The sequence below is a fragment of the Ochlerotatus camptorhynchus genome, unplaced genomic scaffold (assembly GCF_037179485.1).
Source record: "Ochlerotatus camptorhynchus isolate MF236.1 unplaced genomic scaffold, CSIRO-AGI_Acam_v1.1 ptg000323l, whole genome shotgun sequence".
Taxonomy (NCBI): domain Eukaryota; kingdom Metazoa; phylum Arthropoda; class Insecta; order Diptera; family Culicidae; genus Ochlerotatus; species Ochlerotatus camptorhynchus.
The window spans coordinates 1,942,503-1,960,582 of NW_027040811.1; the positions used below are offsets into that span (position 1 = coordinate 1,942,503).

General features: G+C 38.5%; 1 protein-coding gene across 5 annotated transcripts in view; it reads left to right on the plus strand.

Annotated features, from left to right (window-relative positions):
- The window catches only part of jus (julius seizure), a 452,703-nt gene that overhangs the window by 169,810 nt on the left and 264,813 nt on the right, over positions 1 to 18,080 (plus strand). For all 5 annotated transcript variants that reach the window (XM_065229845.1, XM_065229844.1, XM_065229846.1 and 2 more), the window contains exon 3: positions 4,184 to 4,336. In XM_065229845.1, coding sequence (XP_065085917.1) covers positions 4,184 to 4,336 — 153 coding nt within the window. The remainder of the gene's footprint in view (positions 1 to 4,183; positions 4,337 to 18,080) is intronic.

Here is an 18,080-nt window from a genome sequence, read left to right on the forward strand (position 1 = left end):
CAGTGCATTGAACCATTAATAACTTTCGATCCTTGCATTTAATCAAAAAGTGGTCTTCAGCAAAGTTGTAGCTGGGAAAATTTTCTACAAGTAAAATTGAAAGCTTTTGAAGCAGACCGATATGGTGAATTATTAGATAGACATGAACAAAAATCTTGGTTTTACCATAGTAATTCCCATACAAACTTCAAATGGTTTGTGCCATCTCAGTTTCTCACCAAATGGGTTCAAATTTTGAGAGGTTAGTCAGGATCCGATTTGGAATCGTTTAAGTATTGTGGAGCGAAAATTTCAAATTTTGTTCATTGAACATAGCATTTTTCGTTCCCTCCTCTTGGCTAGTTTTTAACCTGGACGTTGGTGGGCGGGCCTAATCTTATGCTTCATAGTGGAGCGTTGGAGACGGTTGGTTTAGGTCCGGCATCGTTGGCTCATGGCGTGGCAGAATAGCGTCATGAGCATGCGATGAGGATTACTGAGCTTCCCCTCTCTGATGAACCATTGCACGAGAGAATCAAAGTTCTAGCCTGAAGTGATAGTATCACACTTGTTACTCATTTGTTTGAGAGCCGCGTTGTAGTACGCTTACGTATAGGCACTGACGTTGGGTGCGATACTGGCGGCTTTTTCCGCAAATCACTGCTATTTTATTTATTTTTACACAGATAGATTTATTTGGGTTTGGACGGGAATTATACTATTGAAACATTTCAGAAAACGCCCATCAGTGCTCCTTCTATTTGTGTGACAAGCTTTCATTGTTGTTTTCATTGAAGTAGGTATTACTCAGGAAACAATGTTAAACACCATTTTTGTACATGGTATTGTAACTAATCTTATACGTGCTTCATTTTGATTTGGGATACATGTTTGAACTATGGCTCAGGATTTCCACTGTGGCGTACTTCTATTGTGACATATCCATACTTAATTTTGTGGGACGACATAGTGGAAACGTGTGAGCGTATATGGAACATATACCCTATATAATTTAAAAATCAGTTAGGAAACTATCTTCAAAGTGAAGCATTTTACTTGAAGGTGTCACCTGGGATGAACTAATATATAATAAATATAGTTCAAAGGCAAACACAACTTGATACACGTTAAATTTTAGATTACACACACAAGTACATGTATTTAATAAAGCATGGGTTATAATTGATTAGGTAGATTAGAGATTTCAATTATTTATTATATTAGACTAATGAGATATCATAATCATCAAACGAACTTAAATAAGAAAATTTAGACAGCCTAATAACATTAAGTAGATTAACAAAAGAGTTAGGATGCGGGGGGTCCGCTTAGGGAGGCAACTAGCCTTTAAAGCAACTGGCAACGAGCCTTTTTATATATTGTCTGTTTATTTTGATGGTTGCTTTATGTTATCAATTTGGTATACATTTTGCAGCACAAATCTAGTACTATGTGTCATTTTCTCAAAACCCCCTATAACCAACAATCAATACGAAACTAACGATTTTAAATTGGCTCACCACTTTAGTAGCCTATTGGTCCCAAGCAAACGATTAACGTACCCTATTCTAGTTGAAATTCTCTTACTACACTATGTTTGTTTTGATTCGCTATGAAAGTTTGACAGATAACATCAGGGGTGTGTGGATTCATGCAGAACATGCAGGGGTGAGTGGGACCGTTGTTCTGGTACTGAGTGAGCCAAAAATAATAATGATTTTCTTCGGGACCTAGTGGTCTTAGAGTTACCTCTATGCTATAACCGACCTCTCGAAACCCTTCCCATGACGTTCAAGTGGTTTGCATAGACTATTCAGCCATTACCCTTCCTTTATCCTCGGCTTTGGATTGACTTGCGCTCCCATTGCCCCACCAAACGCTGCAAAATGAAAATGAAATATGAACATAGCATTTTTCGTTGCCAAATCATAAACGAATCGTATGTATGCGAGTAATTGCCATGCATACCGGATATTCTTGGTTCTCCAAATCGTCCTGGAGGTCAGTTGGTTTTTTCTACTATATCAACCAAGACTGCAATAATGGCAGTAGTATCGAAATATGTCCAAACAGATTCAAAGTGTCTATGTGGATTGTGCCCGACCTTTTGCTACGTATACAAGATGTTATAGGTACTAAAATCATTATGAAGATCAGATTTTTTTTCTACTAGCAAACCCAAGACTAATGCAATATCCGTAGTATCGAAATATGTCCAAACAAATTTGCAGTGCCTATGTGAATCATGCCAACCTATTTCCGTGAATGTTCTAGGACTCCCAACTCGATATTTCGATACTACTGATATTATCCCAATTTTTGTTTATCTAGTAAAACAAATCATCTGAACTGTAGGACGATTTGAAAATCCTAGATCATCTGGTATACCTGGAAATAAATCATACATTATCCATATAGACACTGTGCATCTGTCTGGAAACATTTCGATACTAAAGACATTGTCCCAATCTCGGCTGATCTAGTAGAACAAATTATCTGAACTCCAGGACGATTTGAAGAACCTTGAACATCTCGGTTACGATTACTCGGAAATAGATCATGCATGATCCACATAGACACTTTGAATCTGATTGGACATTTTTCGATACTACAGACATTATTGCAGTCTTGGTTGATCTAGTAGCCCAAGTATCATTGCAGGTTTTATCGAGGTTTTATAGCATTCTACAAGTCTAAATCATGATCTACGGAACCCTCATAAAACCAAAATTGTTACTTGGGAGAACAAATCAACTGATGTCTTTGACGGTTTGGAAAACCTATAATTTCCCGTAGGAGTAGGCGGGGCCAGGCATGGAAAATCATTTGCATTCATTTTGGGCATTCATTTATATTCATTTGCCCCTAACTTTTTTCATCAACAGAATTCCGCAAAATGATGTATTAAGATTTTGTAGGTTTTGTTATTAGCTACAACTTTTGTTATCAACTCAAATCCGTATCTCTTATGTATGACGAACCAGAGCGAACACAAGTCACTACTGTTTTTCAGTGAATGTATGTAGTGAATACATTTCTATTTATTCAAAATAGAAAATAAAATAAATTATTTCAATACCGCCACTGCAATTAATTTCATGAGAATTATTGTATAAAACGTATTTAAACATTGAAAAATGTCGTAAAATGTGTAAGTTTGGCATATCTTGTCTGCGCAATATAAAAATTTGATGATTCTAAATAAGGTTTTAAGATCTCAGAATACCGCGTCGTAGGTATTTATTTAGCATAAACATGTTTTCTAAACATATGCAGACTGTTTGCATCATATTACACATAAAATGTATTCAATTTGATATCAAAACTACCATTTGAAATTTTTTACATAGGGTGGGGCATAGTGAGCAACTATCGGATGGGTAGAGTGAGCAGAGAAAAAAAAGTAACCTCACCAATTTTGCAGTGTTTTGTTTTTGTTTTGATGCGTATCGCAAGTGTCGGTAATATGATCCGCAATTACAAGAAGAGTTCAGTTCTGCCAAAAGTGGTCAAAGGACAACATGGAACGGGCAGTGGAAGCAGTAAACCGTAGGGAATCCGTCAATCAAACGGCTCGTGAGTATTGTGTTCCACGTGCAACTCTAAGACGATACGTTATTTCGGTGACTCCAGAAAAAAAGCATATCGGATCATTTGCTACTGTTTTTTCGAACGCAGAGGAAAGCGAATTGGTGTCGCATATCCTAAAGTTGGAAGTGTCCTGTTACGGAATAACTGTTCGAGACATCCGCAGCTTGGCTTTTCAGGTGGCGGTTCGGATTAAAATACAGCACCTGTTAAACGTCGAGAGTCAACTGGCTGGCAAAGACTGGCTCAGGGGTTTGCGGAGCTTGGCAAGAATTTTTGTCATAGAATATGTAAAAAAGGAGGGACTCCGGATATTAATCCAACTGTATATATATATATAGATATACATGTTTTGACCGCACTGCCTTCTGTTAACTATTAACGAATCTAAGTGTAAGCGTAATTCCCGATAGATGTCACCATTCAGAACAGCAGCGACATCTGAAGGGAAGTTAACGCAGAGGCATGGTAACATGATTAATTATTCTCCAAAGCCAACCGACTGCGACTCGAAATCATTTCCGCAACCAAATGATTCGCAAATCTGTCCTGTGTTTAATCACAACCGAATGTACCTAATTCCCTCTTGTTTTCTTTTTTTCTCCATGTTTTTCAGATTCAGCCGGCCGGGGAACGCTTATGTTCGGTGATAAATGCGAAAGCACCACTGACTGTGGCTTTGCCGGGTCCGTCTGCGATCCCGGCACGCGCACATGCCAGTGTACTTCCGATTTGTCAGCAACGAACCACCTCGACAAGTGCGGCAAAAGTAAGTACCACCCACCCGTTGGAGAGCTGATCGTCGTCGTGGGTCGCTGCTTTGCTGTCTGGTTCCATTTTTGAGGTTATGTTGGGTGCTACTTTGTGCAGAGTGAAGCCCGATAGCGCAACGACGACGACCGGCAGGATTTTAGGACTCTAGATGAGGGACTAGCTTTTTGTACGACATACTTATTTTTTGCATTCCGTGGTAGAGGGTTGATGGCAAACGAGAAGCTTTGATGCCGTGTCATTACAAACGATGATGGTGGTGATATGCACATTGCCGACTAGGTAGGCGTCGCGAGTATGCTCCTCGGTAAATGACCGATGTATCTATTTAATCCCACTTGCTGCGGTTTGCTTTCACCCCTTCCGAAGAGGAGCATGGACCGCAAGAACAACGTGCGGCTTTATTGTGCCCCGGAAAAACCTTTGCCAAGTTGAAAAGTTGCTCTCTTGTGGCTTTTCACCGGGAACAAAAAGGCTCATGACATCATCCGCACAAACACTCACACATTGCTGATTTAGTAGCGAACCGCTCTTTTTCTTGCTTGAAAAATTTAAATCTGTTTAAGTAATCCTTCAGAACCGACGGACTTCAACGAAGCGTTGCAGAACAATTTTCTGTCGTCGTGGTTCTCCGGCCGTATGTAAAAATAATAAATAATGAACCTAAAGCCCCCCGTCCTGCTGCGGGTTAAGGACCGGTACAGAGGATGATTAAAAACGTACTCCAGGCATGTGGTTCCCTTGCAGGTACTGAGAAGTGAATATTTTTTTTTGCGTTCTATGAGAGTGTCGCTGGTACGTACCATGTGGGTATGTTGTATAATTAATAGACATTAATTACGAGCCGGGAACATTATGTATATTATAGCAGGTTCATCTCCGTCCCGGTTCTTTTTGTTTTCTAGAAATTTTCCGCCCAGAAAGTTGTTTTCATAACTGACTCTGAAGTGTTCTGAGTTTTCAGAATTCTAGTCCGTTGTATTGCAAGACTGAAATGGTTTCTAGTTAACCGGTCCGGAGTTCCGAAACGTCCGGTTTTCCCGAAAACTGGTTCCGGTGAAATAATCCAAAGTTCCAAAACAATTGCATTGCTATTAATTACAGTTGATAACAAGCTACCAGCCGCGGTAAATCACTTTGGAGTTCCACAGGTTGTGACAATTCCGGTGCTATGAACAATGTTTTCTTTCCAAATCCGTAAAAGTTATTTTAAATTGAAACACCTGTGCCTTCGTTGGGGAAGTCGGAACGAAACGCTTTTTTTATAAATAAGTATCACAAGCATTCAAGAGTTAATGAACAATCAACAAAGCATCCTATTACACTAGCAACCCCGCAATCAGATGCTATCATAATTTTCAGCAATGCCAGGAATGCGCACGAACCCCCAACACTTGCCAGAAAACTTACTACTAACTCAAGGTATCTTCAATTCATAAAAAAAATCACTGGATAACTGTTCAAACCTGTGAAATGCAATGTCTTTTAAATTCTGTGAGTGTTACTGATTGTTTGATATGTCTAGGCATCAAATTGAAAACATTTATTCCTTTAAAATATAATGAATTTTGTGAAGCACAAGTCAAGAAATGTGGTGTTCTTATTTCAACCGCGTTTCTAGCATTATGCCTATTAAAGTCAATTCCTCGTTCAATTCGATCACACAAATATCGAGGCAGCAATCCGTTAACTACTGTAAAAATGAACACCACAGTCAAACATACAATTCGTTGCTTCACCGGCAACCATTGTAAGGTGTCTAGCATCAAAGTTGAGGAAGTGAATCTATTACATCTCAAAATCAAACGCATACGACTGAGCCTAGTAAATAAACGAACAAGTTAAAAAAATCAAAAAATCAAACGCATTATTTTATTCTGCAAGCGATGTAATATCGATATTTATGTTGCATTAGCCACAAATAAAATTGAAGGGCAAAAGTCTAGATGCGGAGAAATAATTTATTTGTATAGCTGTATTTTACTGGCAATAGTTAAATCGTTTAATCTCCCGAACGCGATCAATTGTCTCATCATCAATTACAACAGAGACGTTCTCATTTACTCGATTCCATGAAATTACCATAAATTTAGGTTTACTTGTATTCAATTTTAACTGCTTATACTTCAACCATCTACTAAGAAAACGCACATCTTCATTCAAGTGTAAAACGGCATCATCTAAATCCTTAGCTGCAATAAATAATCTACAAAAAGATTAATGTCGCAAAATCGCAAAGCACGTCGCAAGTCATTAATATACATAATAAATAACAGGGGCCCTAATACACTTCCCTGGGGCACTCCAAAGTTATTCCCCACGGGAATGGAAACAGAATCATTAAAAACAGTCTGTTGAGTTCTGTCAGATAAATAGCTTTCAAACCATTTATATGCAATACTCGTAATTCCAAAGCGCTTGGTCGTACTTAACAGTAAGGGCCTAGAAATTGTTTCAAAAGCGCGTTTCAGATCCAAAAAACAGCAACAATCGTATCTTTACACTCCAAGTTATTTTTCCACTTCGCTAATATAAAATTCAACGCGGTTTCACAAGAATGACCTTCTCGATATCCTGATTGTTCTGGTATCAACATACTATTACTATTTAAATACTCCAACAGCTGGCCTTTAACAACAAGTTCTAAAATTTTCTCTAATGTGTGCAACATGTTGATAGGACGAAACTCTTCGGCATTAATCGTTCCAGCAACTTTTTGAATAGGGACAACTAAGGATTCCATCCAAATTTGTGGTACAAGTCCAGTTTGCAATGATTGATTAATAAGGTCCAGCAAGATGTAGCCAACAGGGCTGGTAGCGAGTCACTTTTCAAGCCAGTGACTAGAAAGTCTCCTTTTTTAAGGCCAAGTCACTAAAGTCACTTTTTCTTGTAATCTGCCACTATTTTAAACATTTACGTGAATTTTTTTTTCTAATTGTTGAACAATTCGAAGTTGACGACCAGGTATAGAGTTTTTTGACGTTTAATCGTCTTTCTCTATCTACAAGGTGTCCACTTATTTGGCTAAAAAAAGTTCCCTGAGTTTTCCAGGTTTTTCATATCTTTGACGGCTATTTTGTAGGTTTATAATAATAAAGCTATTTATGAAATGTGTTAAAATATGCCTTTTTTGTAAAACAACAACAACAATTAACGCAAACGTTTATAAAACATGACAATCAGTTTTAAAGGAACCGCTTTACTTCATTTTAGTAAGTCTATGATCATAACATTTTTAGTAATAATGTTTATCGAAAATGATAACTCGGCTCTGTAAAGTTTATTCGATTGAGCCTGTACAAATAAAGTAATTATTAAAAAAAAAAACAACATTTTTAATGTTTCGAAGTTTCGTACTAGCAAAATTGTGGAAACTTTTAAGAAGTTCTATTTATCTCAGAAAAGCTAGATCTAGAGATCTTTGAGGAGAGCTCTTAAGGGACTCCGGGACTCTTAAGGAATCCGAGACTTTAGCCCAGAATAATGGATTGGTTTAAAACCCTATAAGCGTGAGTTTAGACAAATTCAGGATAGTTCCATGACGTGCTGAAATAAAATCGAGGACCCTAAAGATTGGGGCCTCCCTTAGCTCAGTCGGTAAAGGCGCAGCTACAAAGCAAGACCATGCTGGAGGTGGCTGGGTTCGATTCCCGGTTCGGTCTAGGAATTTTTCGGGTTGGAAAATTTCTCGACTTCCCTGGGCATAGACGTATGATTGGACTTGCCACACAATCATATCAATGCAAAAATGGTACAGGCATCGAAAGCTCTCAATTAATAACTGTGGAAGTGCATCTAGAACACTAAGTTGAGAGCACGCAATAAGCTAATATGCGATATGCAATAAGCTTGAAATGCGAAGAAGAAGAAGAAGACCCTAAAGATGTTCCGAGAACTTCAGTACAGAAACCTTCAGAAAATTTATGAAAATTTCAGAAATATTTCAGGATCTTCACAGAAATCCAGAGAGTTCCAGGGAAGTTTAAATGTGCTCACAAGAATTCCATTTATTTTAAAGCAGAACCGTGATCTTCATTAGAATTGAGAGCTTTAGGGAAACTTCGAGAACATCAAGACAGATCAGTGAATTAAAGGGCAGTTCAAAAAAAAATCAAGAAAATCGCAGAAACCTTAAAGAAGTTTAAGAAACTCAGGGAATTTCCGGAAACTGCGGTTTACTCAGAGAAAATTTCTGGAATGCAATAAAAATTATATGACCATTAAAAAAAATAAATCTGAGAGTATATAGAAATTTCAAAACTTAAAAAAATTTCAAAAATTTAGCTATGTTGATTAGAGAACATCAACGAAGTTTCATTAATTTAAAAAAAATGCGAAATTTTTCAGCAAGCACCGATATTTTCAAAACATTCCGTTCTCTACAAAATTTAGATATTTTCGATTGTTTCATTAAATTCAGTGAAGTTCCGAGAAAACTTGAGAAGATTCGAGGAATTATACATATATATCAGAAAATTTACCGAAACATTTGATCAATTAAGAGAAATTAAGGTATAAGCATAGAAAACATCTCTAGACTATTGAAAAAATTATAAATCAGTTTTGATCATTTGAACTTCAGACAAATCTTGAGAACTTCAGTGAAAATCATAGAACTATATTAATTATTTCGTTGCGGAAGCATAAAGAAGTTCCTGAAATTTCAAAATTATTTCGAAAACTTCACAGAAGTACAGAGATCTTCAGACACACTTCGAAAAGTTCATAAAAGTCTATGGAATTTAAGGAAAAATACGAGAACTTGTTGCGAAACACGACCTCGGCTAGGAAGAGAAGGCCTTGGTCGGACCGGCCAACACAGCAAAACGCACCACAACTGTCAAATAAGTTCCACATGCAAGTTTTATTCTAACTCCAGTAATACATTTCTTGACTATGCAGTCCTGCGCTCCTATAGCTTATGCCCTACCGAGCTTCCTACAACTTTTCTTTATAATCTTCTTCATTTTCGTATTCGTACTCACGGTACTGCATCGTGTCCTCCCTACGCCTCCAGCTGCGCTGCCTTCAACTCCGCCACCGCACCACACGGTTGATTCAAGCGACAGCCTGACACGGCTCGATCCTCCTTTCCTCGTTGCTGTCCAGGAATGTCCGACTAGAAGATTCTTCGTGGCACCTGCCCCAACACCGCGATATGATCTAGGAGCCTGTCAGCTCGGAATCGATGGCTGATGGTCTCCCCGTACCACCGTCTTCTCCGGCGCGCGAACTAGTGCGCCGCTTCCTTGAGAGCTCCTCGGATCTTGGTTTGGCGGTCGGTATGGGCAGCCGTTCCGTTTTGCTTGCACCCCCACACTGGGTGCAAACTGCGTGGTTCTCAAACTGAACTGTATATGCCACCCGTCGGCCCGTACGACTCACTCACGTTCGCCCTGTGTGATTCGGACAGCAGCAATCGGAACTGTAAACAAAAAAAAAAGCCAACAGGCCGTAAATCTCGAGGTTCCCATGGTAATTAGCAGCGTTACTTACTTCCCTCTGGAAGGCTTTGTTTCTAGCGACCAACGTCGCTGTCTCTGTCCGATCGGCTCGCTCGTTTCTCGCTGCGTTGAGAGGATTCTGCGGGAGGAAAACCAAGTCAGTTGTGCTGTGTGTAAAGCGCTTCATGGGCTTACCGGTTGGTGTGTTGCCAGGTCACAAACGGCAAGTTCCCGGTGTAATCTCGGCTTTGACCTCCGTTCGTCTGTCGTCCACTTCACTCTGCTTAGATCTTGTCAGCAGCGATTGAGGATCGTATGTCGGTTGTGCCGCTTAGCGGTTACTGCCCGGCTGAAAGGCAAACGATCCGGCGATGTAAGATGGCGAAGCGTGTATATTTGATAGGTTTCTCGAGGCGTGAATTGTCGACACCGGTTGTGCGCAACGGAATGCTCCCTAACAGCAGTTTGATTTTTATGCTGGATTCTCACGTCCTTGTTGTTTGTGCACGTTTTTTCCGTCTTTTCTGCACGAGAATAAGCACCGAATTAGTTTTCTCCTCTTGCTCGCTTTCTGTCGAGCACGATGACGGCCCCGTACGCAGCTGTGTGTGTGCTTGGCGGAAGCTGCCAGTCGTATGATGACATCTGTCACCAAGGTGTCGAATCTTGCCTCTGCAGCATATACACACTTCCAAAATTCTACCCAAACTTGGTTAAAACAACTTGCATGCAATCTAACGTAACAAACTTAAGGAACTTCTATGGACATTTTGGGAGCATTTCAAATAAGATTAGTAAAGCTCCAAACAGAAGAGGAGTTCAGTTCCATTAGTTTCACTAAATTAGCGGGAAACTTCAAGAAGTTCCCAGATTTTCAGAAAACTTTTGAGATTTTAAGAAAATTATCGAGGTTTTCACATTTTTAAGACAGTTCAATTAAATTCAGGGTAGTACAACAAGCTTCATGAGAACTGCAAACACTTTAGAGAAGATTCGAGAACTTCAAGAAAGATATTAATCTTGCTAATAAAGCTCTAAAAAAAACTTTAAGAAAGAACAGATATCTTCAAACCAGAGCAATTCAGTGAATTGATAAAACTTAAGAGAAGATTCATGATCGTTAGGAAAATTGTGGAAGCTTTAAGAAGCCTTAAAAAAGTTTAGAGAAGTTAAATAAAATCGATCGGAAGTATTGCGAGCATTAAACTAGTTCCTCAAACTACAAAAGAACTTCAAGGCAGTTTCGTTAACTTTAGTAATATTTTGGGAACTTTCAAGTAGTGCTGAAGACCTTTGAATAGTCCATTCCATATTCAACAGAGATTTTTCATGAAAATTCGCTTGGAGTTCTCCTCAGCACTCGCTCGTATTCTCCCGAAATTTCAATGGAATTATTTCAGAAATTCACTTGGCCCGCTTCTCTGAATTCTCTAAAAAATATCACAAGAATATAGTTTAAATACTTATCGCAATTCCATTGAAATATTCCTCAAATTTTCTTTTTATTTCCTAAGAATTACCATGAAATTCTCCTCAGTAAGAAATCCTATGGAAAGATTCTCTGAATTTTCATTGAATTCATTTCAGATTTCCTGTTAAATCCACACCTTCCCTTGGAATTCTACTCACATTGATAGTCTCCTAAGAATCCATTTATTTATCCTCACAAATTCCTTAAATTTCCCCCCTTAATTTGTTTGGTAATCGCTCCTGGAATTATTTTCCGAATTTCTTTGAGATCCTGGTTTAATTGTAATCCTCCTTCACCCCCTAAGTATTAACCAAAAAATTACGATGACTTATATATGCTCCGCTTTTGTTGTCTTTTACAAACTTCATGAAATTATCCTCAGAATGCCCTTGGAATTTTTCTCTGAAGTTCACAGGAGGAGAAATGAGTTTTCATTAAAATTTAGTTTGAATTCAATTCCAGGTTTTCTTTAAATTCTATTCAAAGCTATCTCAGGCTGCACATGAAATCTAAAATTCCTCAGAACTACCATGAACGCAGATTGCACTTGATGTTGTTCTCATAGATTTTTTTTTCCCGTGGAATGAGGTCCTTAGAAATTTTAATAAAATTCCATGAGCCAAAACCCAGGAATTCGGTGAGAGAACCGGGAAAAATAAATTAACCATACCATAGGAACAAATTTTTACACCTGAATTTCAGAATAAATCATTAAAACAGAATTTTTTAAGATTTAACCCGGGAAAACCGGGATAAAACCAGGAATTTCAAAATGAAAATTCACTGCCCACCCTGTGAATAAGTTTAAAATACCAAAAATTTATTTGGTATGCCATCAGGACGACTAATTTTCTTCTCTTAGGTCACTTTTCAGTCACTTGTTTACAACTATAAGTCACTATTTGGTCGCTACCAGCCCTGAGCCAATGACATGAATAACTCTAGCACAGACAAACAGACATAACACTCGCAAGTTGTTCATCGAACAAGCATTTAACGGACAATTTAAAAGTATCGTAGTTGGTAGTACCGCTACCTGTGGCGCGCATAGTCAATTCCCTCACGTTTGAGGTTTACACACTACCGCCATCTGTTCAGTGTAGTGCCCACCACAGTGTACTCAACAGATGGCGATAATGTTTTAGCGACGATGTTTTACAGTGAGAAATATCCAATGTGTTATGTCTGTTTGTCTGTGACTCTAGCATTAACATTATCTACTCCAGCCGATTTTCCTAATGAAAATCAAATAACTCTAAGTTCATCTAATATCATTTGGTGAAAACCTTCAACTCTACAACTACTATTAACTGGCTGTTTTATTTCGTCAGTTTCATCAACCAATTCAATAAATTGATTAATCAATGAAACACTGTTGGCAAAATAATCATTAAATTTAGATGCAATTACTTGTTCTGACTGTTCTAATGTGCCATTAAAAGTTATGGATCGTGGTTTGTAATTACTAGGTTTTAATAAAGATTTCAAAATTTTCCATAACTCTTTTCTGTTGTTTTGATGCTGATCAATCTTACCGATGAACTTATTCACAACGAGTTTTCTTTATCGATTGTGAATACTTATTACGCGCGATTGTGTACCTATTCCAATGATTGTCATTATTTGATCTACAAAACTTTTTGTACCATTTGTCCCTTTTCTGTTTAAGACGCAAAAGATCCAAATTGTACCAGCTGTTCGAGTCTATCAAAGAAACAAACTTTTGCTCAACTAGTTGATTGTTACACGTTTTCAAAGCATTATTAAGGGGGTATTCCCGATCTTTTTTTTCAAAAAATCAAATTTTTTTTCACGTTTTTTTGTACTTCATCCCCCCAAGCCGTTTTCTGATCAGCGAATTCGGTGTCCAGGCATAGCTGACTAATGGTAAGAACCCCCAAATGGTTTTAACTAAAGTCAAAACTTTAAACGCGTTTTTCTCAAAACCAAATTTTTTTATCGGGCGAAGATTTTTCTCAGAAACTATAAGAGATATTGACTTGAATTTTTGCGCATTTTGTTCCTTATTAAATTCTTTGGAGCTTCTCCCACTTTCAGCCAAAAATATTAACATTTAACATTGTTTGAAGCACCTTAAAGCTGCAAAAAAGTGGGCTAAAAATCGCCTGGTTTTTCATATGGCCGCCATTTTGTTAATTTGCAAGATTTTTTGCTGCCAACGGGAGAAGCTCCAGAGAATCTTATGCAGATTATTAATTTCATCACGAAATCTGTTTCAGATGAAGCCGTTCCAGAGAAAAGTCTTCGCCCGTCCAGGCGTTTGCGGCGAACAGGGGTCTGTTTGCCGCCATTTTGTGACGTCAATAATGTCTTTTTTTATGTCGAAAAAAATTTATTTGTAAACTTTAATGTTCAATAAACAAGAATCCCAAAGAGTTAGGCGCATTACTATTCATTTTCCTTGAAAAAAAAAAAATAATTGAAAAACAGGCCGAAAAAAGGCAAAAGATTGGGAATACCCCCTTAAGAGCAACTGTAGATTCTTCTAAGTTACCGGCCGAGAATGGAAAATCCACGCTCCTCTCAACAAGATTCGAAACAGCTTGCTTCAAATATTTCCTCCAGCACTTTAATTTTACTAATTCGTCGTTGTTATTGATATTATGGAATAAACGTGGTCAATTTAAGTTCTACTGTGCCTGGAAATACGCGTATATTCATCTTCCGTTTGTTTTCATGTAAACGCTTCAAATGATTCGAATTATAGCTATCACGCTAACTTATAATAAAATCACCAGCCTAAATATTTAATTTACTAGAATCAAGGAATGTCTCGAGCCAGTTCTCTAAAACTTCAACAAAACGCTGGTCACTAGAACTGGGAGAATGATACAAAACACCATAATTACCCATCTTCATGCCACGTACAACTGTAATGCCCAAGAACCAGTTGCCATCTATAACTTCGATGGTACGATTGTTGAATTGAACTGATTCTTTGACATAAATAGCAACACCGCCAGTGTGTCTGGAATGTGATAAACAAGCAGCAACAGTATATCCCGGAATACTATACTGATCAATAGCTTCAGTTTCTACAATGTGAGTTTCAGATAATAAAACTAAAAGATGACGTTTTTCCTCAACAATTTGACGTAATGCTACGTAGTTTGTTGACAACCCCGCAATATTCAAATGCAAAAAATCGAATTGATTAGTAAAAAAAATTTCATATCTCTTTCATTGAGCATCTCTAAGAGAATAAACTCGCGTGCGATTGTCAACATCGGGTTGGGGTTTGGTAGAAGTCAGGTTGGTGTCGGGTTGGCTTAGCGTCTTCGTCAAATGACTAAGCAAACTGATATCACTCATTCGACGGAGGTCCCTTTGATAGCGGAGAGCTGCCTTTCTCATTTTTATCAAATATGTTCAATTGAGAGAATTTACAGCACTGCTTCTACGTAGACCTGTGAGTCGGCGCGCCACGCCACCGCCATCGAAACTTTTTCACACGCCGCCGTCGCCGACGTTTCTGAGTCGGCGGGCCACCGTGATGATTTGTAAATATGTGTGTCGTACTTTTAAATTCTAGAAGACGTGTCCAAATTAGGACCAAATTAATGGTATTATTTCTATAGACCAGATTTTATGAATCGGTCAACTGGTTCCTAATATACGGACAGAACCTGTTAAGGGTTTGTTTGTCGTGTTGGGTTTTATTCATAACTGCGACCATTACTTGCACCTATTGTTATATATATTCCCCGTTTTAATATTGATATTGACATACTGATATCATATCACTATTTTGTGAAGCGACCTACTTAGATTGACCAAAAGCACTTTCCCAGCAAGGTATTACATTTCGAATGCCACAGAATGGACACCTATCCTCTTAAAGTTTTCCTATTTACTTCAAGTGATATTTACATGGACAATGTCCTGTTATCAAATCAGTGTAGACATTGAGATCTTTCTTTGATAATTCAAGAATTTTGCTAGTAATTGAAATGTTCGGAATTATGAACCGTTTCGATTACCTAGCAATGCAAGTGTTGTTACAATTGGTCTCCACTTTCATTTTTTTTCTCCACTTCTTGATCTCCATTTTAAGAGAACAAGCAGAAACTCCACATAATGGTTCTGGTCCTATGCCTGACTAACGCGTCGGATTTTTCATTTTCTTCAATTCCACAGTGGCCAGGAACCAAGTAAACCTGGTTAGGACTGCCCAATTTCTGACGCAATTCCCCTACGAGTTTTGAATTGCATGTTGCATTTAATGCTGCTTGACTATCAGATATAATGTAGATATTGAATTTCTGCTTGGAACACGGTTGGCCATATTGAGATATCTATCCCTGGACCAGTTACCCCTGCTCTCACACGATTATTCAATCTTGAACCGTCTGTATAAAAAACAGTTGAGCCTGGACCAGGCATGGAAAATCATTTGCATTCATTTCGTGCATTCGTTTACATTCATTTGCCCCTAACTTTTTTCATCAACAGATTTCTGCAAAATAGTTTATGGAGCTTTTGTAGGTTTGTGTTATTAGCTACAGCTTTTGTTAACAACTCTTGTATCTCTTATGAATGACGAACCAGAGCGAACAGAAGCCACTACTGTTTTTCAGTGAATGTAGTTTTCGGTGAATTGTATGATCCGTCTGAAAAAATGTCCGTAGAAGGCAATATCAAAGAACACGCGATTCTGCAATGAAAGCTGGCGGGATTTCAAAAACAAATTAAAAAGCGATTATCAGCCCTGAAGAATAAAACTTTTGGAAAATAATGTTTCGAAATTAGACCCGACAAGCTCACCAAATTTTTGAAAAAAAAAACACCTCAAAAGCCTATTCCAGCGCTTAAGGGAACCAGATCAATATCGGTGTCAAACTTCAAGATTTTGCAAAGCCAATGCCAATGGTAGCTTTTTCAGGTCCACAGCTTGCCCTGATTTGCTTGGAACAGGCTATTGAGCCGATCGCCAGTTTTGGACCCAAGAAAATGCGAAATTCATAATTGCCGGGCATCCATTTGTGATTGCACCAACTAAACCCTACCGACGCACATCCGTTTGTGACATATCATTATAAATGCATGCAAATACCCTCCATGATATATCCCATGGTATTGCCAAACACCTCTCCAACAAATGCGTAATTAACATCATCAAAATCCCTGCGTGCCTTGATCTGAAAAACTGGTCACACGCAGTAATTATCGGGATCCACCGCCGTGGTATGCGCTGTGTAATATCACATCATACAAAATGCATTTTACTATAGTTTTGGCTCCCATGAGGGCGAAGTGGAAGGCCCACGCAAATCCAAATTGGAGCCCATAATTTAAAGCCGCTTCCTGTCGTTGATGCGAGATGCGGTATGATAGCAAGCAATTATTGAGGTCAAGCCCATCGTGGTGTCCCATTTGTGGTTCCGACTATCAGTAGAGAGGGCACCTGTAAAGGATCCCTATCCCACTAGTGAGTGGGGGTGGCAGAGCATTAACTTATTTAAATTTCATCAATCGTAAGCGTAATTGACAGGTGAGCTCATGAATAAATTTCCAACGGGGTAGGATTTCCGTTTTCCGACCACGATGACGATGGGTCGGGAATCGGAATTAAGTGGGAGCCAGGCAGAAGGAACCACCGCGGCGCCGTAGAGATAATCGAAACCAATAGGCGGCTGGAAATCGGTGTTCCGTTAGTGATGGGTGTGATTTACAGACAGGACTTCCTTCATTGGTGGGATAAATTACGCGAACGTGAAAATGCTTTCAATGACTTGACTACGAAAGCTGCATATTCTTTCAACAATATATTCGATACTCAATCTCAGCTGCCAGCATTTCAAAACTCCTCGACTAAGGCCTTAAAAAATGGTCATTGAAACGCACAAATCAAGTGAACCCAATCATCTGCTGTTCCGTTAAAACAGTCTGCTCGTACTGTCTTCTCAAGTCACATCGAATCAGTATTGCAAAGCATCATAGCTAATCAGCAACTACCCACTTCACTAACCCTTCCATCGTGACTAATCGACCGCACAGTGGGATATTTTCGTGCGCTAGCTGGCCAAAGATATTAAAGCACCCCAGCTTGTCAAAACCCAAGGTGGCCATTGATCGGGGCATTCGATTATCTTAAAATATTTGGTTGTACCTTTATTAATCGGATGCTGTTAATACATACTATAAGTTTGATAACTCGAAAATTGCTCTTAGTAGAATCTTGAATATTTCTTCAAAAGCCAACATACCTAAGTAACAATTTAGCAGCCTTTTGGCTTTCACACTGATTTATTGTTGTTTTATAATGGCAATAAGAAATCTTTTTAGTTTAAATACAGCATTTATAAGTGCAAAACATTCTTGGTCAGTAGTTCCGAATTTTGCTGTTTAAAAAACCTTTTAAAGTCTGACGATAAAGTCAAAACGGGTCTGGTTTTAAAAATAAATTTAATGCAGCACTCTATCCCTGCTTAAAATTGTTCAGATAGTCAATCTTAAACCTGCTCGGTATTTTTTTGATAATGCCACGACAAAATGTTCCATAAAGATGTTTTATCATTATAAAAGCAATTATAAAACCGTTCGGTTCCAAACGGGAGGAATCCAATTTCAGAACTTCCTGGGAGGCCCAGGAACCGGTCAACAATAACAGAACAGCCGACAGAGAAGAGTGAGTGAATGTGGTTCACGAAGCCGTGTGGAAGCCGTCAAATCAGAAGCCTAATATTGATGGAAATACCCAAATTATTGTCAATGGCTTTTGCGTCACGATCTGAATAAACACAGACCAGATCAGAAATCGCGTTTCGATGATGACTTGAATAACACGCATCAGTGCCAAACTG